We start from the raw sequence: 19,834 nt of genomic DNA, 5'->3' as shown, positions 1-19,834 counted from the left end.
CTCCCAGAATTCCTCAGCCAGCGTGGCTCATAAGCACGGCTGGCTCAGGAATTCTGGGAGTTGAAGTCCACAAACTCATCAAGGGGGCCATCGTTTCCCCACCCCTGTATTTCTATATGGCTTCTCTCCTTGGCACCGTCCCGCTTCTGAAGGAAAAGCGCCTTCTTTGGGGCGGCTGCTCCTTTCTCCTCCCACCGCCGGGCTAAAGGGGGAGAGAGAGGGAACCTTTTACGGGGCTCCTTTGCCCTGCTGAGGCGCCAAAGGGGAGGTGGAGGTGGGGAGAAAGAAAGGCGCCCGCCATTATCCCAAGCCGTCCACGCTTACTCCCGGGAAAGGGGGCGGGTTTTAAAGGGCATTAAAAAAAAAAGAAAGGGAAAAAAAAAGCAAAAGCAGACGAGTTCGGCTGCCTAGAATAGACGGCGGGGAACCTTTTCCTGTTTCTCCGCGCGGAAAAGCTACAACCAGCGGAGCCCGAGCGCGGCGCGCGCGCCAAGGTGAGCGGCCGGACTTGACAGCCGAGGGAGGGAGGGAAGGAGGAAGGAAGAGCCGCCCCGGGGAACAGCCGAGAGAAGTAACAATCGCCCCCCCCGCCCCTCCCCAATTCCTCCCTATTCAGACCGTTTCCCCTTCGGGATCGCGGTCCGATCAGCCCGGCCGGCCGGTCTCGGCTCTCTCTCGACCCGTTGCAAACACCTCCGGCCTCCCTCGAGATCCCGCTCGCTTGCTTCCCGGTTCTTGACCGGCCCTTCCTTCCCACCCACGCAACCCGCACGAGTGTCCGCTGTGAAACTGGAGGGGGATCCGCTTGGGAGGGAAGGAATGAGGAGAGGGGCGTTTTGGAGGGTAGAAATGGCATGTCTGCACATGCGTGTGCACGCATTACCCCCGCACACGTGTAAGGTGCAAGCCTCGGGAAGGCCTCCCCTGGAGCACAGGGTAGTCGTCCTCGACTTGCAACACTTCGTTTAGCGACCGTCCCGGAATGACAGCTGCACGGTGTAGTCCTCGACTTGCAACAGTTCGTTTAGTGACCGTCCCGAAATGACAGCGGCACAGGGTAGTCCTCGACTTGCAATACTTTGTTTAGCGACCATCCAAAATGACAGCGGCACGGGGTAGTCCTCAACTTGCAACAGTTCGTTTAGCGACCATCCAAAATGACAGTGGCACTGGAAAAAGTGACTTTTTTTTTTCACCCTTACGGATGTTTGACAGCTGACTCGCATGTATGACGGTTGCAATATCCCTGGAGGTTACGTGATCCCTTTTTGACAAGCCAAGTGGATGGACAAGCCAGATTCACTTAACGGCTCTGTTACTAATTTTAACAAAGGCAGTGATTCACTTAATGGCTGTGGCAAGAAAGGTCGTACAATGGGTCAAAGCTCACTTAACAAATGTCTCACTTAGCAACAAAAATGTTGGCCTCAATGGTGGTCGTAGGTCTAGGACTACCTGTAAACCTCTTCCGGTCCTTCAAATAATGGTCCTTTTTTGGGCTTTTTCTTCTTACTCTTGATTGGTCTCAATTGCCTTTTTTCCCTTTGAATCTGAAATACGCAAAGTGCCTCATTTACTTGAGTGGCCTAGGTTAGCATCCCCAACCTTAGCTTTCTGCCATGGAGGACTTTACAATGGCAGCTGGGATCTTCTTAATAGAAGATAAAATTCTTTATTGGCCAAGTGTGATGGAGACACAAAGAATTGGTCTCTGGTGCAAAAGCTCTCAGTGTACATACCAGCAACAAGTGATAAATCAGGATGACAATAATAAAATAATTGGGGAAATGGTATGTCTGGTTAGAAATTCGAAAGAAAATGTAATGCAAAAGTAGGAGGTTTAAAATATAATTGTAAATATATATGTGAGAATGGTATAACTGATGTCACAAATAACGGCAAAAAGTGTATATAGAACTTGTTTTTTTAAGGTGAAAATTTAATAAACTATTCAAAAATAAAGTAATGGCTGCTTCTTCAGTGATTTATGTACTGCAGAGGAAACAAACTGGGAGGAGGGAGGAAATAACCTTTTTGGATGGATTTTTAGCCTACCTTTTCTCCAAAAGCTCAAAAAGATTGCCTTTTGTTGTATTGCCACAACATGCTTGTGAGGTAGGCTGATCTGCCCCAAACTGTCCAGTTTTCATGGCTAAAAATGAACCTGTACTTGGCTCTTCCTATTCCCCACATCAACTTTCCCCAACAGGTACCCCTGTTGGACTTCAACTCCCAGAATCCCTAGCCAACATGGCATTCTAAGTGCTCCTAGCAGAGCATTCTGGGATTTGGAATCTAGCACAGATGGCAGAAGACTGGAGAAAAACTGCTTTTATTCTCAGAAGGGGCTATTATACTAATTTAATCAAGGGTCTGGGCAGAGAGATTTCCTCTCTATGGCATTATGCTTCCTTCACTCTCTTTGGATGATGTTTTTATTCTGAATTCGTACAGAGAAACCCACTATCATTTTTTGAGATAGGAAAACAGTAAGCCCAGGAAAAATAAAATAAAATAACCATTCTTCCACAGGGCATGCTGGAGGATTATCCGGCAACATGGTTTTTGTTTTGAATGCACTGTCGGTTTTATTGTGTCAATGTTAACACAATTGCAAACTGCCAAGAGCCAGTGGAAGCTAGCAGTATATAAAAGAAACAAGGAAAATACTGGACTAAGGAGATAAAAATCCTTCTAAACACGTGTAATTGAAATAATGGGTCACATCTTCAAAGTGCTTAGTATTGATAAATGTACAGTGGTGAAGGCGGATCGCTTCTGAACTCCTGAAAAAGTGACATATACATGAAATAAATAAAACTTAAATGTTATCTATAGAGATTCTCGGTCATCCAACTGATGGTTGCCCCAAAGATGCGTTTTTATGAGGCAACTGGACTTTCCGGTTTTCCTTTGAAGACGTTTCAATCCTCTTCCAAGAAGCTTCTTCAGTTCAAGTAAAAAAAAAAAAAAAGAAAGAAATTGGTTGCTTCTTCAAAAAGCACCTTTGGGACAAGTAAATGTTATTTGATGTTCTTAATTTGTTATTTATTTATTTATTTTAATAAATAATTTATTGATTATATCATTAAAATATTGAACATTAAAATATTGGTGTGGTCATCCTGGCATCATTTTTGGCACACAAACTAAAGTATATGACACATATCTTATATATATATTTATATATTTATACAGTTAACTTACATCCGTTGTATTGTCCGTCGTATTCCATTATAATTATTTACATAGCCTCAATTATCCATTCTACAAGGTGCTTTTTCAAGAGGCAACTGGACTTTCTGTTTTTTTTTCTTGGAAGACGTTTCACTCCTCATCCAAGAAGCTTCTTCAGTTCAAGTAAAAAAGAAAAAGAAATTGGTTGCCTCTTGAAAAAGCACCTTTGGGACAAGTAAATGTCATTTGAAGTTCTTAACTTGTTTTAGTGGCTTGCCTTTTCCTGATATTCTTTTTTCTCATGTAATCTATTATCAAGCCTCTGGCATATGCCTTCATTGTATCCCAAACATTCTGAATTGAAGTATCTTCTTTTTTATTTTCTCTAAAGAAAAAAGGCAGTTCTTTCTCGGTCCATTGTATAAAATCTTTTTCCTTTAAGATAGTATTATTTAGCGTCCATCTCGATCTTTTTTTTTTTGTCCCTTCCGTTTAATTGTCATTGGGTTATGGTCTGTCCAAGTACTTGTTTCAATATTTGTTTCTTGAATATTAGATATTAATTCTGTTGAGATCCAAATCATATCTAATCTGGACCCTGATAAATGTCTATTTGAATAGAAAGTGTATTGTTTGGTTTTAGCATTTCTTTCTCTCCATATATCTTTTAAGGTTAATTCGTCTGTCATTTTAAAAAAGGATTTAGGGAGAATCTTTCTATTTTGCTTTGTTGTTGTTGCTGTATAGTCCAGTTTATTGTCCACAATTCCATTAAAGTCTCCCATCATAATTATATTGGCATAGTCCAGTCCAGTTATTTTCATGTGTAATTTTTTATAGAATTCTTCTTGTTTATCATTCGGAGCATAAATTGCAATCAAGAGTATTTTTATATTATTGTCCATTATTTACGCCATTAATACTCTTCTATCTTCATCAGTGTAAATCAATTTTGCTGGGGTAGCCTCTTTAATGTATAAAACCACTCTTTTCTTACATTGAGTCAAAGAAGTAAATATTTTCCCTAATTTTGGCTGTATTAACAATTGTTCATGTTGTTTTTTAATGTGTACTTCTTGTAAACAAATTATATCAAACTTTAATTTCCCTAATTTATGAAAAAATTTTCCTTCTTTTAACAGCTGAATTAAGTCTATTTATATTCATTGTAATCAGTTTTTTCTCTTCCATGATTATATTTTGTAGTTAGGTTTGACAGCTCTTGTAGATCTTGGTTCACGTTGTTCTTTGATATCCACCTGTCCACCTATTGCGCCTTCTTCTTTTTCAGTCCCCATTTGTTCCTTTTGGAATTCAATTAATGAGACCTCTTTTTCTGCCTCTTCCTCTCTCCTTCTGAAAAATTCTGCGTAAAAAAGTTCTGCTTTCTCAATTGAATCAATTCTGTGTCTCTGTTCTTGCCACGTGAACATTAAACCTTCTGGAATCAGCCATCTATAATTCACCTCCTTTTTCAGTAGCATTTTGGTCAAGAATTGATATTCTCTTCTCATCTCTCTCACTCTTCTGGGTATTTGTTTTAAAACGACAATCTCTTTGTCTTTGAAATTCAACGTCTTCTCTCTTGCCGCTTGTAATATTTGTGTTTTGATGGATTTTTTGGTAAATCTGATGTGGACTTCTCTTGGTAAATTATTTCTCATCGCATATCTTATGAAAACTCGGTATACCTCATCTACTCCATCCATCATCTTTTCCTCTGTTATTTCCAAAGCATCAGCCAGAATTTCTATCATTATCACAGCCAAATTTTGTCCTTTTTCTTCCTCTTCCTATGTTTTGAAATTTGAGATAGAATTCTGACCTCTCCATCTCCCACTTCAGCATCCCACTTTTATCTTGTTCAACCACTGTTAGTCTGCTGTCAATATTTCCAATCTTCTCTCTTTGTTTACCTTCTTCTTCGATTTTTTGGAATCTCTCATCATACTTCGCCATCATTTGTTGAATATTTTCCACTTTTTCATCGGTCTTCCCTGTTCTTTGTTCGATGTTCTCTATTCTTTGTTCAATCAGTATCTGATTTTATCTTGGATTCCTTGCATAATCATCTGTAAAGTCACTTTTTCTTGTTCTTTATCTTGCTTTAACATTGCCTGGATTAAACGTTGTCCTCCAGATGGTGGGGAGGCAGAACTAGAGGTAGAGACGCCAGAAGGTATGAGTTTCCAACTCATTTTAAATGATTCAAGACCTTCAAGTTCTTTTAAACTTTAATCCAATTGGTAAGGTAGCCAATTATAATCCAAAATGGAAAAGCCCAATAGTAAAAAGCCCAATGGTAAAAAGGAAAAAGAAAAGAAAAATTCTTCGGGTTCTTCTGGACCCTAATCCAATTATGAAATAATCCACAATAAAGGATAAAAATAAAAAGAAGGAAAAAGCCCAATGATAATTAAAAAAAAAGAACAAAAGAAAGGAAAAATTTCTTCAGGTTCTTCACACTTTAATCCAGTTAAAAAATCTCAATAATAAAAAAAAACCAAAATAGTCCAAGAACATGGATGGAAAAAGCAAAAATCCCAGTGGAAAAAGGGAAAAAAAGAAAAGGAGAAAAATTCTGAGGCTTTCCCTTTAAAATAAAAAGCAAAAATAAAAATATTGCTAAAATAAAAGTTTACAGTAAAGCTGGTAAGGAGGGGTAGCACAACTAAAAGAAGATAAGAAAACACACTGCACTGTGTTTAATTGTCCAAGGCTCTTATTATGACTCTCTTCTCCACAAGCTTCAAAGCCAAACTTCAAGTGTTAAATTGTTGATAGAAGTCCAGAAGAACATCTGTAATAATATTCTGCCACGCTCTTCCCTCTTATCTTATCAAGTTGAAATGTCCTTGAGAAGGAGTCTTTCACAGTTCTCTCCACTTCAAGTAAAATATTTTCAAGCCTCTAGTTAGCAGTGTTACAAAGTTTCTTAATTCTCACTTTGCCCCTCCTCCCAGGAAAACGTAATTGAGATTAAAAAAGAAGAGAAAATATATGCATGTATAGATAAAAAGAAAAGTAACCAAAGGGAGCCTCTAGTCTAAAAAAAAAAATTTAAGAAATCAAGAAGGAGAATAAGAAAGTAAATATATATATAAAAGAAAATTCAGTCCGGTTAACTGCTAAGTCACAATAAAGTCCAGTAAAAAAAAGAAAAAAGAGTAAGGAAAAAAAAGCCAAGTCGCTGCTTATTCAGTTTTGTCAAAAATCTCACAGGTTTCTTCTTATACTCAGAGTGTCTTTTCAAGTCTCAAAATGTTAGTAAAAAAAGGATTCTCACCCAGCCGACACACTTTCTCTTTCAGCCTCTTCCTTTCCGGAGCTGTCCCGACTTCAGCAGCTTTGGGGCTGCCTCTCCGCCGCCGGCAAAAAGGACTTCTCCTGGGTCAACCAGGGACTTTGCGGTGTCCCTGGGATCCACAGGATATGCCCTTCACGATCACCGTCTCTGTGGGATGGTGTAGGTCCATTTGGACCGGCCAGGGGCGAAGATATCGGCTGCAATCTTAGAGCTCAATTGCAGACCGTACCGTTGCGACGCCAGCTCCTTCTTAACTTGTTATTTGAAGCTCTGTGAGTTCTCCGCTGCTGGAGGTTTTAAGGAGAGACTATAGGATCTAGAGGATGGTTTGACTGATTTTTTACCTCCCCATTGCAGAGGATAGGACTGACATGCTGGCTGGGGAATTCTGGGAGTTGAAGTCCACATACCTTAAAACTGCTTTTAGAATTGAGAAACGTTGCCTTACACGATCTTAGTGGCCCCTTCCAACTCCACAATTCAATAATTCTACACGTTTCCGTCATGAACGTTAAAAAAAATAAAACAAGCGAGCTTGTAAATGATTCTTATTGTCGACTTTATTCTAACAACCCGATTTTCCATCATCTAGGTTGCAGTGGTGGATACACAAAGCTGAAAATAAATCCAGTCAACCTTGGTGGGAATTCTTGGGAGTGAAGCATTCAGGACTCCGGCCAAAAGACAAACCCTAATTGCGAATTGCAGCACAACTACTTTCAGGAATCGGCAAAAGAACACAAAATGGTAATTATCAGACTCACCTGGCTTTTCTTTAAGCTTCTAAACTAACTTTTAGCATTTGAGCATCAATCTTCGTTTACTCAAAGACACCACACAAAGAATGCTCCCTCTTCCCGTTTTCTGCCCCACAACAATCTTGGGAGGTAGGCTAGTTTGACAGTGAGTGGTCCAGAGTCCCCCCACGAGCACCTGGCAGGGCTGTGGTGGCACAGTGGTTAGAGTGCAGTACTGCAGGCTACTTCTGCTGACTGCCGGCTGCCTTGGCAATTCAATTCCCACCAGGCTCAAGGTTGACTCAGCCTTCCATCCTTCCAAGGTGGGTAAAATGAGGACCCAGACTGTTGGGGGCAATAGGCTGACTCTGTAAACCGCTTAGAGAGGGCTGTGAAGAGGTATGTAAGTCTAAGTGCTAACCGTCACCACCCTCTTTTAATGACTCATAATCCCTTGCGGAGTAGAGTCTGAGCAACTGAATGTAGCTGAGTGTTTACTGGCCGGATGCCCTTCCTGTCACCAATGCACAGTTTTATTCAGCAGATATATTCTCAGTGTGCCTAGAGAGAGAAATATCTGCCTCTAATTTGTGGCTGAGATAGAAAGTAAAGTTGGATCCTGCCCTAACCTAAACCCTCAATTGGCAAATCTGAAAATATCTGCCTACTTTTTTTTTTTTAAGTTAAATATGTAATTGAAGCTGGGACAAGTAACGGATGCTCACTCTGTGATGCGCGACGCTAGGGATTCGAGCCGCCGAACTGCCGACCTTTCTGATCGACCAGCTCAGCATCTTAGCCACTGAGGCCCCGCGTCCCTATAATCATATGTGGTGGACTTTTGCAAAAGCAAAAAAAATAAAAGATTGGGCAAAGATACATAGGTGAAAAGATGTTGAGGGAAACATGTAGATTTTAAACCTGAACTGAACCCCCAAGCCTCTATGTGATGCGCGATGCTGCGATGCCACCTTCTGATGCAGCAGCATGCACACTGACCCTATAATCATATGTGGTGGACTTTTGAAAAAGCAAAAAAAAAAAAAGATTGGGCAAAGATACATAGGTGGCTAGAAAAGATGATAGGGAAACATGTAGATTTTAAACCTGAACTGTTTTTATTAGGTATAGTCTCAGAAAAAAATGATAAGAGAAGCATATACTTAATATCACATTGTCTCAATTATATTTGCACAATACTGGAAAAAGGAAGATATCGATATAAATGAAGAGATAGTCAGGGAGATACTAGACCAGTAATGGTTAACCTTTTTGGGCTCCTGTGCCAAAAATTGTGTGCGGACTTGTACACTCGTGCTCATGTGCCAGCACCCAGAAAGCAATGCGTGCCCCCCCACGCCCCTTATGCATGCGTGCGCAATACCAACCCACCCACACAGCCCCCTTACCTGCACTGCGTCTCACAGCTGATTTTCAGCTGGTTTGAGGCCATTTTCGTCCTCCCAGAGGCTTTAGGAAGGCTTCTGCAGGCTTTTCAGGTCAAAAACTAGGCCCATTTTGTCACTTCCGGTATTTCCAGAAAAACAGGAAGTGATGAAACGTGCCTATTTTTTGTCCTGAAAAGCCTGCAGAAGCCTGCAGAAGCCTTCCTCAAGCCTCTGGGAGGCCAAAAAAAGGCCTCAAACTGGCTGAAAACCAGCTGTGAGGTGCACACATGCGCAGTGAGGTAAGTTTGCCTGCAGCTCACACGCCGGCACAAATGGCTCTGTGTGCCACCTGTGGCATGCATGCCATAGGTTCGCCATCAGGGTACTAGACTGTGCAGAAATGGATCGATCGACACGGAAAATTAAACAGAATATTATCAAACATGGAATCTATTTTGCCAATGGTTGGGAAAAAGGGCTGGAGCTTTAAGAATGTAAATTTGTATTGTTAAGCACATTAAATACCCAGAACAACAAGATGTTTATGAAGCACTAAGGAATGTATTTAATAGGAAATCAACCAAAACAAAACCCCGAAGTTGCCCGATTCTGCGGTTAAGGGGATGGGTGCAAGGCAGGCTGAGTTCCTTGAGTCTGGCTGAATTTCTCTGTGCTTGTAGGAGTCTAGAAGTCCAGATTGCTCCAACGCCACCCAGTCTTTCTGGGACTCTGAACTGGGACTCCTGCGTGTCATCATCAAGGAGGAAGATGACAGTGAAGAGGCCCTTCCGTCAGGTAAAAGAGGAATAGGTCAATAACGGATAATGGAGGGGTCTTGAAATTGCCCTGAAATTCCGTTCTGGGCCAGGGTTACTTTTAGCTCCCTTGTGGGTTCTGTGGTCCATTTCCCTTGTTATCTATTGATAACCCAACAGGAATTCTCAGCAGCCGGGATGTTCGTCCTGTGACATCACAACAGCTCAGTCACGGTGTCTGGGACTGCCTTGCAAAGTACAGGCAGTCCTCAACATACGACCACAATTGAGCTCAAAATTTATGTTGTGAAGCGAGACATTTGTTCAATGAGTTTTGCCCTATTTTTCGACCTTTTTCTTTTTTTTTAAAAAAAAAGTTTTTTATTTTATTTTGACAAACATTCCATCTTTTCTTGAAACAGTGTATCTTCTGGGTTCAAATATCTTGTGTGGTAATATTTATGGTTCATACAATTTCCTTACCATAATAACAATAATCACATTGTATCCAATTAACTGTATACAATTACATTGTGTCTACCTCAGAGGGATACAATCGAGATCAAGGGAGGTACTAATACCACTCTGTAAAGCCTTAGCAGGACCACACCTAGAGTACTGCATCCAGTTTTGGTCACCACACTATAAAAAAGAGGTTAAGACTCCAGAAAAAGTACAGAGAAGAGCAACCAGGATGATCAGGGGACTGGAGACTAAAACATATTACAGGAACTGGGCCTGGCTAGTCTAGTGAAGAGAAGGACCAGGGGAGACATGATAGCGGTCTTCCAATATTTGAGGGGCTGCCACAGAGAGGAGGAAGGGATCAAGCTATTTTCTAAAGCTCCTGTAGGCCAGACAAGGAATAATGGATGGAAACTGAACAAGGAGAGATTTAACCTGGAAATAAGGAGAAACTTTCTCTCTGTCAGAGAGAACAATCAACCCATAGAACAGAAGTTGCCCTCGGAAGTTGTGGGAGCGCCATCACTTGAGACTTTCAAGAAGAGATTGGATTCCCATCTGTCAGAAATGGTGTAGGGTCTCCCGCTTGGGCGGGGGGTTGGACTAGATGACCTACAAGGTCCCTTCCAACTCTGATTATCTGTGATCTGTTATGATGGCCCCTTTATGACTTGGTGGGTGTTCTCGGCCAAGACCGTCACCTGAACGGCTGTATAATAGAGAAAAACTATTGAAGCCCTGACCTGATTAAGCATGTTGGGTGAATCTAGCATGGATTTAATAAGCTTCCTTATTCCTAAGCAACAGTTTGTACAAACGGCTTGCAACTATTATCAATAAAGTTGACCTTGTACCATATTCGCTCTTTTTATTTATTTACTTCTCAAACCACGCAGACATCCCTTGTGGGTTCAATTGGAACTTAGTTTGGAATTTTAGACTTTCGCCAAGTGATTAGAAAGTTGTTTACCTTATGATTTTTTTTTCATTATGCTGAACATTGCGTGCGAAAGATAAGCCTGAAATGTTTTACATTCTTTTTTTTTTTCCTCCTGAAGAAGACTGGATGGCCAGATCAACCACAGAGGAAGGTTTCCACCCCGAAAGCTTCACTTCAGAGCACCAGCTGAAACGTTCGCCAGGAAGTTCTCAAGACAATAATTTTCCTCCGGTGGAAGTGGGTGAGTGTAATAAATATCTACCCTCTTGTGAGCCTAGCCAAGAGACCAGCTCTCTGTCCTTTTCGAACTCATTCTCATGTCCCAGGTTCGAAAAATTAGCTCTAGAGCCAGCGAGACTCACGAGAAGAAGCCAAGTAGAATAGAATAAAAATAGAAATAATAGAAACAGAAATAATAGAAACAACGTGGGGGTGGGATAATTGGAAGGGACCTTGGAGGTCATCTAGTTCAGGGGTCTCCAATCTTGCCCACTTTAAGACGTGTGGACTAAAATTCCCAGAATTCCTCAGCTAGGAAAGCTGGCTGAGGAATTCTGGGAGTTGAAATCCACACGTCTTAAAGTGGCCAAGGTTGGAAGCCCCTGGTCTAGTCCAACCCGCTACTTAGGCAGGAAACGCTATATAGCAATGGTGGCTAACATTTTGGGCTTCTGTGCGAAAAATTGTGTGCGCGCTTGCACACTTGCGCTCGTGTGCCAGCACCCAATAGGTGCGCGCCCCCCCCACGCCCTCTATGCATGTGCGCACAATTCCCCCTGCCACCCCCTTACCTGCACTGAGCCTCATAGCTGATTTTTGGCTGGTTTGAGGCCCTTTTTGGCCTCCCAGAGGCTTGAGGAAGGCTTCTGCGAGCTTTACAGGCCAAAAATTAGCCCTGTTTTGTCACTTCCTGCTCTTCCGAAAATACCGGAAGTGACGAAACGGGGCTAGTTTTCCGCCTGCAATGCTTGCAGAAGCCTGCAGAAGCCTTCCTCAAGCCTTTGGGAGGCCGAAAAAGGCCCCAAACTGGCCGAAAATCAGCTGTGAGGCGCGCGCACATGCTCAGTGAGGTAAATTTGCTGGCAGCTCATGTGCCGGTACAAAGGGCTCTGTGTTCCACTTGTGTCACACTTGCCATCGGTTCACCATCGCAGCCATATTCAGTAATATTAGTTGGATTCTTCCGATCATGGCCTGGGTTCCATCTTGGATTCAGACCAGCGTGGTTCGTTCTTGACTCAAAATGGTTGTGAAACTGATCACGGTGTCAGATGAGATGTCTCCAGTTCCAGCTGTAGTTCTGGAAGGTAACTTAGCCATCCAATCTTTGCTTGAGAGTTTCTATGATGGGAGTTTCCTATACAGGTAGTCCTCAACGTGCGACCGTAATGGAGCCCTGCCCATTATGGTCATATGTTGTAACAGTCACGACAAATGGAATTTTATTACCTTTCTTGCAGGAGTTGTTAAACAAAGGCTTGGCTGTAAGAGCCGTGAAACAAAACACTATTGTCGTCAAGCCAACCAATAATTCACTATAGGCACAGTTTTGCGAAAAGCTGGGACTGTAAATCCAGTCATGTCTCACGCTGCCCGAAATTTGACCCTGTGACTGTGGAGGGGGCCTCCAAACTGTCAGAACTTTGAAGCTGGGGTCATAATTTTCTGGTCGGTTGTAACTCAAGAACTACCCAAGAAGAAAATGGCGTTGAAGGCCAGGAGAAGGAAGAGGAAGAGGCTGCAGTGGTCAGATAAAGGGGACATGAGCCCTGACCAAGAAAGTAATTTGTGAAAACGTTTTGGGCAACCCCTTCCCTGTTTCTTACAAAAGATAAAAGGTGGGAGAAGGAAGCCCAGCAAGACTTGGCCGATGATGTTATTGAAGGTCCTTGGTTGTCTCTGAGCTTGGTGGTTTTCTTGCAGACGTTTCAGTACCCAACTAGGTAACATCATCAGTGCTAGCAAGGATTTAACAGACTTAACAGATGACTTAACAGATTAACTGAGTTGGAAGGGACCTTGTAGGTCATCTAGTCCAACCCCACACCCAAGCAGGAGATCCTACACCATTTCTGACAGAGGGCAGTCCAGTCTCTTCTTGAAAGCCTCCAGTGATGAAGCTCCCACTTCAGAAGGCAACTTCTGTTCCATTGGTTGATTATTCTGTCAGAAAGTTTCTCCTTATTTCCAGGTTAAATCTCTCCTTGTTCAGTTTCCATCCATTATTCCTTGACTGGCCTACAGGCGCTTTAGAAGATAGCTTGACCCCTTCCTCCTCTCTGGAGCAGCCTCTCAAATATTGGAAGACCACTATCCTGTCTCTCCTGGTCCTTCTCTTCCCTAGACTAGCCAAGCCCAGTTCCTGTAACCGTCCTTCGTATGTTTTAGCCTCCAGTCCCCTAATCATCCTGGTTGCTCTTCTCTGCACTTTTTCTAGAGTCTCAACATCTTTTTTATCGCGTGGTGACCAAAACTGGATGCAGTACTCTAGGTGTGCTCTTACGTAGGCTTTATAGAGTAGTATTAGTACCTCACTTGATCTTGATTGTATGATCCCTCTGTTAATGCAATTTAGGATTGCATTAAGACGATGAAATCCAAACGTCTGCAAGAAAACCACCAAACTCAGAGCTACCAAGGGCCCCTCATGTCAACTCTGAGCTACAAAAATGCTTCTTGATTGGATTTTGTTTTACCGTAATGGTATTCAGTATTCCTGGCCTGTACGGGGTTGGCTTTTTAATCCGGTTATCTGACAGGCCAGCCCTTTTCCAGACTCCTAAGATTTGTTTTTTCGCCCCTCTGTATTCCAGCAGATAACATCCAGATTAAAGAGGAACCCACTGAGGTGTCTGTAACGATACTTGAGCATCCGAACACCGAAGGGATGAGCGCGAATAAGTGTGCCCTGTGCGGGAAGACTTTCAGTTGCAAGTCGGATCTCACCAGGCACCAGAGGACTCACACAGGTGAGAAGCCCTACCGATGTTTCGAGTGCGGGAAAAGCTTCAGCCGGGGAGATTATCTGATTCTGCATCAAAAGCTTCACCGGGGGGAGAAACCATACAAGTGCTCGGAGTGCGGCAAGGGCTTCTACCGAAGCACCCGGCTGATTTCCCATAAAAGGGTCCACCTGGCCGAGAAACTGTACAAGTGTTTCCGTTGCGGCAAGAGCTTCGGCGACGAGGCCAAGCTCGCCCAACACAAGCAGGCCAAGCACACGAACGAGAGGCCGCACACCTGTGCCGAGTGCGGCAAGAGCTTCCGACGGAGCACCCACCTCACCCGCCACCTGAAAATCCACACCCGCAAAGCCCGATATCGCTGCCTGCAGTGTGAGAAGACCTTCACTTGTCGAAAGCATCTCCTGTCCCACGAACGGACTCACACGGGGGACAAGCCGTACAAGTGCCTGGATTGCGGCAAGCGGTTCAGTTTCAGCGGGAACCTCGCCTCGCACCTGCGGATGCATACGGGGGAGAAGCCCTACTTGTGCCTCGAGTGCGGGAAGAGCTTCAGCCGGAGTGCCCACCTCACGTTGCACCAGAGGACCCACACCGGGGAGAAGCCGTACACCTGCCTGGAGTGCGGGAGAGCCTTCAGCCAGAGCAGCAACCTCACGTCCCATCAGCGCATCCACACCGGGGAGAAGCCCTACGAGTGTCCCATCTGCGGGAAACAGTTCTCACGGGGCGACTCGCTGGTCTCGCATCAGAGGATCCACGCTGCGGAAATTGTCTGATCCGGGGTTTGAATGGCGTTTGACGCAACAGAGTCTCTCTCTCTCTCTCTCTCTCTCTCTCTGCAATAAGCTTCAATGGCGAAGGGGGAAAAATGGAGAGAAAAAAGCTGACTCTCGCTTCATGTCCAATAATCAAGCGTGCTTCTGAAGCTTCTTCATTATCGTCTTTCGAGCTTCTCAAACGGTGGCGGTTGTCCCAAAGTTGCTTTTGTCCAAAAGGGCAACTGGACTTCTTTGGGTTTTTTTTTTTTTTTAACCCTTGAAAACATTTTGCTTCTCATCCAAGAACTTCAGAGTAGGAAGTTCTTCAAAAACAGAAGCTTCTTGGATGAGAAGTGAAATTTTTACAAGGGGGGGAAAAAACCTCCCAAGGAAGTCCAGTTGTCGTTTGGAAAAACACCTTTGGGACTTCTTCATTTGTTACGTACATGGACGAACAGACTTAGAAATCAAGGGTAGAGTATCATATGTTATCAAGGAGGGGTTGTCAAACTCAAGGCCCCGGGGGTGTGTGAGGTGGATCCGGCCCGAGGGGTGCTTAGATCTGGAAACAGCAAAGAATTGGCCTGTGGTGCTGCTGCCAGCAAAAATGGTGCCCACAGCCCTCCCGATCTCCATTTTCTCTGGCAGAGAGTTGCAGGATGCCGTCGCAGCGGAAAACGGAGCTCGCGAGAACTGTGGGCTCCGTTTACACTGGCAGAGTGTTGCAGGAAGCCGTCACAGCCGAAAATGGAGCTCGGGAGCCTGCGTTTGCTGACGGAGTGCTCAGTCCATCCCTGACACGAGTGGTCGAGCTGGCCATGCCCACCCTGGCCGCACCCCCCGCTACTTCCCCCTGAGGTCAAACCAGAGGTGGTATTCAGCAGGTTCTGACCAGGTCTGGAGAACCGGTAGCGGAAACTTCGAGTAGTTCAGAGAACCGGCAAATCCCACCTCTGACTGGAGAGTTTACAGTATCCTTCCCCTGCCATGCCCACCAAGCCACACCCACAGAACCAGTAGTAAAAAACATTTGAATCCCACCACTGGGTCAAACAAAACCCTGATGTGACTCTCAACCAAATCAAGTTTGACACCCTGTTACAGTGGTATATAAAAATCCAAGCCACGGCCTGCGGGATCCGACTCCAGGGCCTATCTTCTTTCCCCGAGGAAGCCCTCAGGTCTCGCACAAGATGGCCTTCAGAGGCAGCCATGCTGCTGTCAAGGCTTAAGAGCTTTCGTTCAGAGATTTAACTCTCTTCACAGATGCTCTGCAGTAGACCATCCTGAGGAGGAGCGTTCTGTCCTGCGTTCTGTCCTAGGCTTCACCCCCAAAGCACTAAGCAAAAATCTGTGTCCCGGCAAAACCTCTTTTATTATATGAGTGCGAGTTTATTGCATTCACATTCAGCCAACAGTCTGGCAAACTGTCTTGCAAGGGTGTAACTATTAGCTCAGACCTTTATCTATCTTGGAAAGCTGCCCGGCAAATATTTCCACACACAGTGCTGAAAGGGAAGGGCTGGGCACAGAGACTCTAGGTCAGTGATGGCTAACCGTTTTGCTGGGGTGTGCGAAAGCGTGTGCATGCTGATACCCACAATGCAATGCACCCCGCCCCCCCCCAGCACATACGTGCACAACACCCCTGCCTTGCACCCTTACCTGCGCTGCGCATGCGCGCGCCTCTCAGCTGATTTTGGGGCCGTTTGAGGCCGTTTTCGCCCTCCTGGAGACCCGAGGGAAGCTTCTGCAGCCTTGGGAGGCTGAAAACGGGCCCGTTTTGCCACTTCTGGTATTTCCAGAACGCCCGTTTTTCGGCCTCCTGAGGCTGCACAGGCTTCCCTCAAGCCTCCGGGAGGGCGAAAACAGCCTCAAATGGGCTGAAAATCAGCTGGGAGGCGTGTGCATGCGCAGTGCAGGTAAGTTTGGCTGGGGGTCATGTGCTATAGGTTTGCCATCACGACTGTAGGTTATACAGACAGATCTTCACGAGGCTGGAATAAATGAACAAACAAGTTGTTTCCTGCAAAAGCCCCCTCCCCTTTTTCTCCCCTTTTAATCCTTATGGGAGGGGCCATTCATTGTCCATCCATGGCCTTACTCCCACGTCGACCCTGAGTTCTTAATTGTGCCTTTCTTTTGGCAGCTCTGCGCATGTGCAGGCTGGGAACCGGTTCCAGAAGCTCCCCCACCTCACTGCTGTCCAAGCCCGAAAGCAGCTGATGACTGCCAGCCTGTCTGGGCCCCATCTCTGCCTCTGACGCAGAGCCCTCAGCCGAGTCTTCCTCAGCCTCCAGGAATGTCTCGGGTACCTCCCCAACCAGGAATGGGATTCTCCCAGTTCACACCTATTCACTAGAACCGGTTGTTAACATTCTAAGCAGTTTGGAGAACCAGTTGTTAGAAGAAATTACTGGCCTAATCCTGTAAGGAAGTCAGGAAGGAAACATTCTGGTGTTGCTTACAGAAACTGCCTCTCCGTTAACCGTTATTACATTCTTGGCAGGACTAGACTTCCTGTCTCAGGAACTTCTCTGGAGTTTTTTTCCCCTCATTTGCTGGTATTTTGCTTGTGCGGAGTGACCATTCAAAGTTACAATGGCACTGAAAGAAGTGACTTATGACCATTTTTCACACTTAATGACTGTTGCAGCATCCCTACAGTCATGAGAGGCCAGGCGAGGAGATGCGTGCCTCGATCTGAGTGATATTGAGTTGGCCACACCCGGCCAATAACATGACCACCAGGCCACACCCACCCGGTCACACGATCACCAAGCCACGCCCACCAACTAAACCACACCCACAGAACCGGTTGTTAAAAAATTTGAATCCCACCCTTGTCCCCAACTTGACTACTGTCCGCCAGCTGCCGGCAGGCCACAACATCTTGAGCAACTTTGTATCTATCAATTACCATCTGTTGAAATGTTATCTTAAGAACCTAAAACTGCCCTGTTGGCTTGAGATCTTTGGCCCATCTGACCTCACCATTTGTTCTCCCAGTTGGCCCACCAAAACACCCAAGGGTGAACCACTGATCTCCCAGCTGATGCCATCCAGACTAAGAGCCATAATCCACAGCGACTAACAGATAACATCAGAGTTGGAAGGGACCTTGTAGGTCATCTAGTCCAACCCCCCCACCCCAAGCAGGAGACCCTACACCATTTCTGACAAATGGCGGTCTAATCTCTTCTTGAAAGCATCTAGTGATGGCGCTCCCACAACTTCCAAAGGCAACTTCTGTTCCATGGGTTGATTGTTTTCACTGTCAGAAAGTTTCTCCTTATTTCCAGGTTGAATCTCTCCTTGTTCAAGTTTCTATTCATTATTCCTTGTCTGGCCTACGGGTGCTTTAGAAAATAGCTTGACCCCTTCCTCCTCTCTGTGGCAGCCCCTCAAATATTGGAACGAGGTAGGTAAGAGACTCTTATGCCCCAAATCTCTTCGAACCCAGAGATACTCCATAGTGTTTGTATTTTTGTTCTTTTCTTTTTGTGGGTAATTCAAAATCTTGTTCTTTGTAAAAGGGGGTGAGGGGGGATATATAGCTTTGTCCTTTCCCACCAGGTTGTATGTCATATATTTGTAGCAAAGGATGAGACTGGCTCATTGTCCCAGAAACCATTTTGCAGTCCTAGGGGATTTTAAAAAGCAAACCAACCAACATCCAAATGTTACACAATCTAAAGTTGGACTGATGCATGTTAAAAGGACTTTAATTAACTAGGTGATGCTTTGTTCTTAATAAGCGGAGATCTGCGGATGTTAATTTGAAAAATCCTCCTTGTTGATCTTGAAGGAAGAATCCAGAAGTGATCGCTGGATTCTTGTGGAGAGTGATGGAACTTGGTTGAAAATATGGAATAAAACATTATCTTTATTGGATTACATATATATATCCCACCGTCTTCCCAAGGAGACCGAAACAAGACATCCCTTTCCCCTGCTTTCTGGGATTTTGTTGTTCTTCTTAAATCTCCCACAACATCCCTGACAAGGTAGGCCAGACACTGAGAGAGAGAGAGAAAAGGGGACTGACAGGAAAAGCGCTTTCTTTTCGGAAATGGTTGTGGGGATTCCTTGCTTTCCGGGTCCGTCGTCGTCGTTCTAATCTCCATGTGAACCCAACCTTGATTTGAGATCCTTTTACCCTGTCCTGGACAGAAATGAATTTGAATCCAAACCGTAAGAGTTGAAAGGGACCTCCAGAGGTCCTTTAGTCTGACCCCTCCCCCTTTGCTCCAAGCTGGGTGGGAACATCTCTGACAGATGACCTCTAAAGACCTCCAGTGAGAGAGAGACCCCATTTTTTGGAGGAGGGGGGAGACTTCCATTGCCTGACAGGAGGCAAGAGGCTGTGATCCCATAAACCTAACTGTGAAGGGAATGTCTCTCCTAATAACGGCATCACTATTTGGTCAATTCTAAGTCACATTTCAGCCTGCTTTCTAGCTTCCAAAGGTTTGAAAACCTATCCTGTCCCCCTGCCAGTCCTCCATTTCATTCATTTCTTCATTTCCCCTAGTGCTCAAGGCAACCAACGTGGTTCTCTTCTTTGCACCGCCAGTTGTACAAGGAAGACCGGGGTGGGAAGCGGTTGTGTGCTTCACGCTTAAGAATTCGACCCTTGATTTCCTCCCAAAACAGAAATGTCTTCAAGGACTGATGTGTTTCTAGAACTGCTGTGATCCGCAAAGCATTTTGAAGATGTTCTCTGAGTGGATCCCACAATCCCATGAAGAAGAGGATTGGTTTTGGATCAGTTTCTCTAGCGGGGAAAAATATATATATATATATATACTTGCTGATGGAGGCAGACCTGAAAAACCAGGTTGAGGGGAATCAGTCATGGAGAAAATCCAACAATTTGAAGGCCTAAGTCTCAATCAACATAATGGCTCTAAAAAAATTGCATGTCCACATATTTCATGTCCGTCTCAAGAAGACGGAGGGCATTTAGCAGTCCGTCTTTATACCGTTGTCTTAATCCAGTGTTATTTCACTACAAGGAAGGGGCTGGGCTAGATGATCTCCAGAATCCCTTTCCTTCTCTGAAACCTATAATCCTCCTCCTTTCTCCATGCTGTTTAAGATAAAACAAAGTCCAGGGGACTTTCCTGGTTTTATTATATTATTACCATTCTTGTAATTGTAATTCTATTATCTATCCTGAAGGCAGAGCTCTACAGAATGAAGCGCTTAAATTTGTAACTTTTCATTGATCTTAGCAGCTTTTCTCTAAACCATGTACTTATGAATTGATAAATAAAACAGAATCAAAATGTAGTCCGTTTGGGAGATTATTTTTTGTTAAAACGACTGCTGAAATTAT

The 19,834-nt window shown here is 44.4% G+C and overlaps 1 protein-coding gene across 2 annotated transcripts; it reads left to right on the top strand.

The window, feature by feature from the left end:
- Positions 1–98: 98 nt before the first annotated feature.
- Positions 99–19,788, top strand: LOC148126611 (uncharacterized). 2 transcript variants are annotated; one of them, XM_087928379.1, is made up of 5 exons: positions 99–494; positions 7,077–7,231; positions 9,290–9,404; positions 10,888–11,010; positions 13,586–19,788. In XM_087928379.1, the coding sequence occupies exons 2-5, from the start codon at positions 7,229–7,231 to the stop codon at positions 14,509–14,511; spliced, it is 1,167 nt and encodes a 388-aa protein (XP_087784505.1). In that variant the 5' UTR covers positions 99–494; positions 7,077–7,228; the 3' UTR covers positions 14,512–19,788. The 2 variants fall into 2 exon arrangements, with proteins under 2 accessions (XP_087784505.1, XP_087784503.1); XM_087928377.1 differs by having other exon boundaries at positions 100–494; positions 13,583–19,788.
- The last annotated feature ends 46 nt before the right edge of the window (positions 19,789–19,834 follow it).

Source organism: Pseudonaja textilis, chromosome 2 (genome assembly GCF_049901715.1).
Source record: "Pseudonaja textilis isolate UNSWEBS1 chromosome 2, rPseTex1.2, whole genome shotgun sequence".
Taxonomy (NCBI): Eukaryota; Metazoa; Chordata; class Lepidosauria; order Squamata; family Elapidae; genus Pseudonaja; species Pseudonaja textilis.
The sequence above is the reverse complement of the archived record's forward strand: the minus strand, read 5'-3'. Positions and strand labels throughout refer to the sequence as shown.

Bases quoted from the DNA above. Each gene is read 5' to 3' on its own strand.
- LOC148126611 (XM_087928377.1), top strand. The intron at 9,405-10,887 runs GTAAAAGAGGAA...TTCCTCCTGAAG, and splicing joins TGAAGAGGCCCTTCCGTCAG to AAGACTGGATGGCCAGATCA. The intron at 11,011-13,582 runs GTGAGTGTAATA...TCTGTATTCCAG, and splicing joins TTTTCCTCCGGTGGAAGTGG to CAGATAACATCCAGATTAAA.